General features: G+C 41.5%; 1 protein-coding gene across 2 annotated transcripts; it reads right to left on the bottom strand.

Annotated features, from left to right (window-relative positions):
- Positions 1-4829: 4829 nt before the first annotated feature.
- LOC147430871 (uncharacterized protein At4g08330, chloroplastic-like) lies at positions 4830-6803 on the bottom strand. 2 transcript variants are annotated; one of them, XM_086494464.1, is made up of 3 exons: positions 6506-6803; positions 6221-6380; positions 4830-5595 (listed from the first exon to the last, which is right to left on the bottom strand). In XM_086494464.1, the coding sequence occupies exons 2-3, from the start codon at positions 6244-6246 to the stop codon at positions 5232-5234; spliced, it is 390 nt and encodes a 129-aa protein (XP_086350590.1). In that variant the 5' UTR covers positions 6247-6380; positions 6506-6803; the 3' UTR covers positions 4830-5231. The 2 variants fall into 2 exon arrangements, with proteins under 2 accessions (XP_086350590.1, XP_086350591.1); XM_086494465.1 differs by lacking the exon at positions 6506-6803 and having other exon boundaries at positions 6221-6493.
- Positions 6804-7202: the final 399 nt, after the last annotated feature.

The following is a 7202-nucleotide window of genomic DNA, read 5'->3' as shown; positions in this document are numbered from 1 at the left end:
AAATGTGCAGGTTTAATGGAAAGTGAATAGGTGGTTGCGCCTTCGTCCCTCCATGTTAGCCTCATTCCCTCCATGTTGACGAGGTTCATTCAATGCAACTGAAAAGAAGATTATCCCTCAATCATTACGAACGAATGTTCAGAAGAGTAAGGAATCTACTTAAAGTACACTTTTTGAACTTTTACCATGAAAGACCCACCTCTATTATTCGCCATATTTTCTAGAGAGAGAGTGCAAAAAATACATTTTCTTAGAAGGCCCTCCAAATGACCTCCGAAATTTCCTAATGGTTCCCACACAGTGTGATAATTTACTAAGGCCATTCAAACCCCGTTATTCATTGTCATCGACAAGTCATGTTCGGCGGTTTTGTAGAGCTTAAAGATTTCAAAAGGGTTTGCATATTGGCATTGTTCAATGCAGGATATTGAAATCAAGGTCAGTAAAAGCAGAGCAAATATGTGACTCCACAATCAAAGCTTCTCAATAAAGAAAGCAAGTGAAGAACCATCCAACGTTTCCAATGGTTCTGCTTCAAGCACTTGATACATCAACAACTGCTACACATCTCACATGAGTATCTACTTCGCGACTATAATATAGGTTTTCGAAACCAGTTTAGTGTCATATATCTATGGTTTTGTCCATTGTCAACATCATTGTCTAAAATCTTGTTTTAGATTATCTGTTGTCAGTTATTGTCATGCTTCTCAGTTGTCCTCGTGCCAAACTTTTGTATGGGTTATAGACACTGCCACATAAAAAGTGGTAAGACCGCCCTTTATTGTTTGGTCGGGTTCTGGTAAGTCTCAGAGTGATAGTAGTTTGAGGGAAGTACACACACACACCTATGTTATTGTCAAAGGGGGGACTTCTACTCATGGTTTCATGTGAATGAACTTTGCCAAGGTCTATCTGTCTCGGGTTCATCTCATGGTTTCAGGTGAATGAACTCTGCCAAGGTCTGTCTGTCTCGAGTCCATTGTCAGTGGGGGGGGGGGGGGGGGGGGGGTTGTTCGGTATGCAAGCCCGAGTTTGGTGAGCAGTTGTCAACCCGTGGATATTGTCCCTTATAGCATGCACGGAAAGGTCTGTTCAAGGTTAAGTCTTATGCATGGCAAGTTTTCTATAAATATCATGTTAACATTTTCACAATACAATAGAATAAAAATAGCGTGAGTTTGTTCTCGTTTTGCTCTCTCTCTCTCTCCCTCTCTCCCTCTCTCTCTCTCTCTCTCTCTCTCTCTCTCTCTCTTTTCGTTTTCTTCTGCTGCACACTCTCAAGCTCTCCATGAACCCCCATCGACTGCATCCTCCATAGCTTCCAAGTCCAACAGCTTGCGGCAGCTATGTCTCCCAAGCACCAAATGGATTAGTCATCCATCTTGGAAAGATGTCGTAGGTTAAAAAGGGATCCTCTACCCGCTAAGCAAGATTGACTAATGACTAAGGCTTTATCTATTCTACCTCATAATCGAGGACGACTATGATTTCAAGAGAGAGGTTATGTCATAAAATCTAATATTTAACCAACCCAGATGATTTTCTCATATTAAACTGATCATTTAATGAGGGAGAATAAACGGGAATAAGGGTTAGAATATAGACATGTGCTTACAGATCTATCTCACCACGGGGCCAATGGTAAAGGGGTCCAAATGAGAGAGGGTCTGTCAAAGAGCAAGGCTAGCCAATGGAGCTTAAAAGACCTTAGGGTTAGCTTCATTGAAGACCTCCAAAGGTTAGCGTTAAAAGTGTTTTGACCTTAGGTAAGCTAGGGCTCAGCTTGAGGTGAGAACCTGACCTAAGCTTGATGTTCTTGTCGTGCTTGATGACTAAGGTGCTTGAGGTACTTGTCGTGCTTGCTGACTAAGATGCTTGAGATGCTTGTCGTGCTTGCCGACTAGGGAGCTTGAGGTGCTCGTGGGAACACTACCCAAGCTTGAGGTGCTTTGTCATGCTTGCTGACTAAGGTGCTTGAGGGTGAGGTGTTCCACAAAGTCAAAAACTACCCCTACAAGGAGGGGGAGAACCCTACAAGAGGGGGCTAGAGAGAGAACACACATACCCTCACACAAGGCAAGCTTGGTACAAAGAAAGCATATAGGACACTTGTCAAGTTCCTCCTCATGTTGCCCTCATGGTGTGCCTAAAGCCTATTTGTTAGCCTCCCAATTGGTCCAATGATAATCTAGTATATTTAATTAATTATTTTTATTTATCAAGTCCTCTCTCAAAGGGGAAAGGGGGACACTTGTCGCAAGACTACCCTTGTTGCTTGTAATGCATCCTGCACGTGATCGGCCAGTCTTGCAGGGGTCGAATGAGCTTCAAGCTTGAGGGGGTCGACCAAAGCAAGAAGGGGGCTAGCTTGGGGGGTATACTCTCCCACACACACTCACACACACTCTCATTGTGTGAAGTGCAAAGTGCAAGAGCTCCATCTCCTTCTCCAAGCTAGTAGAGAAGTTGAGAGCGTACACCAATACTCTTGGCTATGGAATGCAAATCCAACCAAGAGCCATGCTTCAATGCTTAAGCTTGACATCTTCTCCATCTTCATTACTATGCTATTATGTATGCTAGTAAAAAAGAGTGATGATAAGTGAGGAACTACTTCTTTCTCCTATGGAATGTTTCTTCTTCCTCTTCCCTACCCTCATTCCCGCTAGCTCTCTCCACCCTTCGAAGGTGTTTGAGGCCTTGGGACTGAGGCTTGGGATAGTTAATGCTTTTTGCAAATTTTATGTTATGCTCGTGATGCATGAAGCTTTCCATCTTCATTGCATCACCTAGGTCACAAGGAACACAAACATTGTATTGTACCAAGTCTCTCTTGACAGGAGAAACTATAATACAAATGCCTATTGGAGGGGGGACTGGCTCCACATAAATCCAATCCTCAAGTGTTGTCATGTTCTCTAAACTCTCTCTTGCAAAAGTATTGTTCATGCCAAGTTAAATAAGTTACCATGTTTATGTTGCTACCATCAATTAAGTTCACCCTCTATGCTCACAAAGTAATCTCACAAAAGTGCTTTATCTAATTTCGTAATTCCGCTACTCTCAACGTTCATATGCCATTTCCATTACATTAGATATTCATGAAAAACTTTGAGCAAAACAATATATTGGGTTCCCGTTCATTTTGAGTTCCAAAATTGTAAAACGTACATAATTTACATCACTTCAGCTCCATAAAATGACCAAATATTGAAAAAAACCCCTATTTTGGAATGTTGCCAACTATTTGTCCTCATGTAACTAAGATTTGAGCACTAAGACGTCTATCTTTGCTTTTTATTTCCTTCTAGCAAAGGAAATCTCGATCAGATTTTAAATTGAATGACCATGTAAAAAAGATAATTGGTAGGTTTTTTCAAATTTCACATTTTGTGTATCCTACTTCTTTGTAATGTACCAATTGAAAGAGAAAGTTTTGCTAGAAAATAGATTCCACATAAACGGCTTATAATGAGGCTTGCATACATACAAACAAGACAATAACGATGCCATAGATGAGGATGCCTTTTGCCATAACTTATGGTATAAAATCCTAGCAAGCATTCCTAGATTTTCATAATGGCACTGGTGAAAATTTCAAGTTATGTCAAGTGTGTTGCTCGATTCGATAAAAAGAATGCACATGTTTACAGTATCATGGTTTGTGCGGGTAGGTAATACATCATGTCATTCAAAGTGAGATATAAAATAGGCCTTTGGTATGTGCACACAACATACTTTTGGTCCGCATCATAAATGAAATATCATCACACATTGGAGTAGAATACATCTCAAACCTGGTGACAAATTGTTCGCAACATCGAGTTCTCACAAAACAAACTGATAAAGACAAGCAATCCTACTTAGGAGGCAAGGGACATAATGATATCCATAGATATGGCCTCTTGATTGACCAACAATCAATTGTTAGTCCCGCGATATGCCAAAAGACATGTGGATGGCTATTATAATGCTAGACTTGGAGCACATACACATTGTCCCTTACCATGCCACACTAAACTTCTTGCTTAAGGTGCCCGAATGAGCATCTAGGAAAAGACTTAGCCATCTGTCTCGCACTCTTTGTTAAAACATAGAGCAAAAACTGAGCTATTGAGCCACACAAATATCAATCCCAATGGCACAAGCAAAACTTAGAATTAAATCTTCAGTCCAGATAGTTGAAAGTAGGATCTACAAGCTAGTCTCAAAACTTGTATTCTGCAAATTGAAGCTTCACCTAAACTCCTTATAATTATTTACATCGCACAAAGCAACATGGTACACTTACGAGCCATACACCAACAAGCTCTACATCAGCAGTACTAAAATCATGGCTTACATTGCCAAGCGGCCACATGTAGGCTGAAGAATTTGAAAAACCACATTAGGCTTACCAAGTAACCAAAGTCCATATTTTTATTTTCCATCCATGCACTCTCTACATTGTTAGACCCAAATCAAGAAAAAATCACATTTGTCAAGTACTACTAGAATTCTTATAAGTTTGAATCCGAAGAATACAATGCCTCTACATTGATTTGCAATCATGTTTGGCAATGAAGCATTCAAAAACTTGAAAGCTTTTAAGACTAAAATGTTAAGGCATCATCTTTAGGTAGATAATAGGCTACAACTCGTGCTTACATATTATATTGACATGCGAACAGCTTATTAACACACTACTTGTATAACATGAGAAGAAAGAATAAAATAGAGGTAATCATAGCAAGCATAGGTGCTACCGCCACACGATTAACAAATTTTGCTTCAATAGTGCATTACCATGTCAATGTCCCACTCAGAAACTAGAGAATGCTTGAGAGTGATGAAAGGCTGATACCTTCAGATTCATCGTTCGACAAATAACAAATGTCAGAGGTTACACCTTCTTAGAACAAGCTTGAAATGGCCTTGCCCAATTGCTCTCGATATGTCACCATGGCTTTGGATTTTCGACACACTACCTTATTACCAAATGACCATATTGATGGCATGCAACCAAACAGCAGCTCCAAACACCACTAAGGCATGAAAACCACGCTTCCTACAACCATAGCCAACCCTTGATAACATGTTGACACCTCCTTATACATTTACAGAAAATACAAGGTATATACTACAAAAATGCCAATCAACTGTCGAAACAGCGAGATACGACTCGTATGCACACTTGTACATTCTTTCGTCATTCGTAATCAGCACAACGCCATTAACAAGAAAATGGGCTATGGATCCAAAATTGGCTGCAAAGCCTTGATCTTGATACAAAATCTTCGGTGCTCTGATGTCCCAGATGCGGAGCTTGAATCCGAAGAGTCTGTTTGCTCAAAGGAAGCTCGATCATTGGAATGCGTGTGGCCGATCTCTTTTCCACAGCTTCCACATAAAAGCCTCGTCCTTAGCTTGTGAAGTCCTATTGAGCCATTCGCACGCACATACGGTGCACATACGAACTTGTCCAGTTGCTTGAATCTGCTCTCATCTATGCTCAAGAATGAAATACTTCTTTTCCGTAGAACCTTGCGGTTTATGCTGAGCAATAGTCTCTGAGAAGAGCTCAAATTCAAGTGGTATCCACAAGCTCCACAACTGCAAGAAACTCAAAAGAGAGGTTTGCATTCAAAACACAAGGCGAAAGATCACACACCAACAGATAATACGATAAATTCCATACAGAAGATCTGAGCCGCCACTTTGGAATGTACTTGGACCTCCAACACTCTAGAGTCTTTTGCAAGAACTTAAATTGATCAAAAAGCCCCTTACCCACTTGATTAACCGAAATGTAGGCATCGTAGATTCTCCTAAGACCTCACATGATGAGCTCTCCATAGGAGCTCTCAGACATAGGAGCACTCAGAATGACTTACAACCGAAACATGCGAGTCCCATACACATAAAGATATAGTCATTCACACTTGGCCGTAAACTAGCCAAGCATGCCTAGACCTATGATGTGCCGGGCCATGCAGCAGAACACAACCATCTGGCCCATCCATGGACTCCACCCCGAGCCATATGCAGCTGCGGTGTGCTCTGTGCACTCTATCCAGGCATGCCATGTGTGCTCCATGGTTCCATTACTATGATCAAATGAGTTCGAAAGTTTCAAGCACATGTAAGCCATGGCAATGATAACTCTCTATTTTATTCTTTCGCCCATCAGCACTGAATACAAATGTCTTTTTTAGTTTCAAAAAAGACTATGTCCAACCTGTAGAGCACATCCTGTTCGCACATTGCACTGCAGAAGAAGGTCGTTACAAGCTGCCCAGGCTCCTCCTCCGGCGTCAAAAGATATGATCAATTTGTTTGGTACACAGCTAGTTGAACTTGATATGCATGTGTGCCACAAAGCTTGTGTGCAGAGGTCTCTGTAATAAGAAAGATTAACGCAAACAGAAAAACAATGAATGCATCACAAGCAATACAACTGAAGGTCACCATAGCCACATTAACGCAAGATGCAGCAGATAAACCTAGCAACACAAAGACATACCACAGAAGAGTAAAAGCCACGAAAGATCAGTCGAAGTGGGAGCGTCAAACATATCCCGTCGCTCTGTGTATGTGTGTGTTGGGGGGGGGGGATCAATGAAGCATCTGTCGAGGACTCGAGAGAAAAGCCTGACGCGGATTTTGAACTGTCGACACTTTTGCCCTGCCGGTGCTGTACTTAACCAATTGCGGTAAGTGGGTCCTCTCTCTCTCACACACACACGCACATGCGCCGGACAGGTCATATAACATGCTTCCGTCTCAGACTCCTTCCCTCAACCATGTGATCCAAGGAGGAGAAGTGCACAAACAAAAGCAGAGACGTGCGTCACCTTTAGATTTTGAAATAGTAAACTCGGACATCTAGAGAGTAAACTCAAACAAGCATAAGTAGGATAAGGGAGCCAGTTTAGAGACGAAATTTTTTGACCCCCAGGTTAGACACATATTGTGGTGTGTGGTCGTGTAGGTAAAGTCAGGCCACCTAGTGTGGTCGGAACAATCTTGAGAAGTTGGAACAACCAGAAAAAGTGCTACTGCTGAGGTCTATTTTCTGTCATTACAATTTTCAATACATTCGAACAGGCAGAAGATGTTGCATCTATTTTGCGGTTACTGTTCAAAGACATAGGAGTTGTTGCATCATTGGTGCAGAGGTGCCTAGTCTTTATGCTTTCATAATTGTGATCTAGAGTCGC

This window comes from Adiantum capillus-veneris, chromosome 21 (assembly GCF_014529385.1).
Source record: "Adiantum capillus-veneris isolate H3 chromosome 21, ASM1452938v2, whole genome shotgun sequence".
Classification (NCBI taxonomy): Eukaryota; Viridiplantae; Streptophyta; class Polypodiopsida; order Polypodiales; family Pteridaceae; genus Adiantum; species Adiantum capillus-veneris.
The sequence above is the reverse complement of the archived record's forward strand: the minus strand, read 5'-3'. Positions and strand labels throughout refer to the sequence as shown.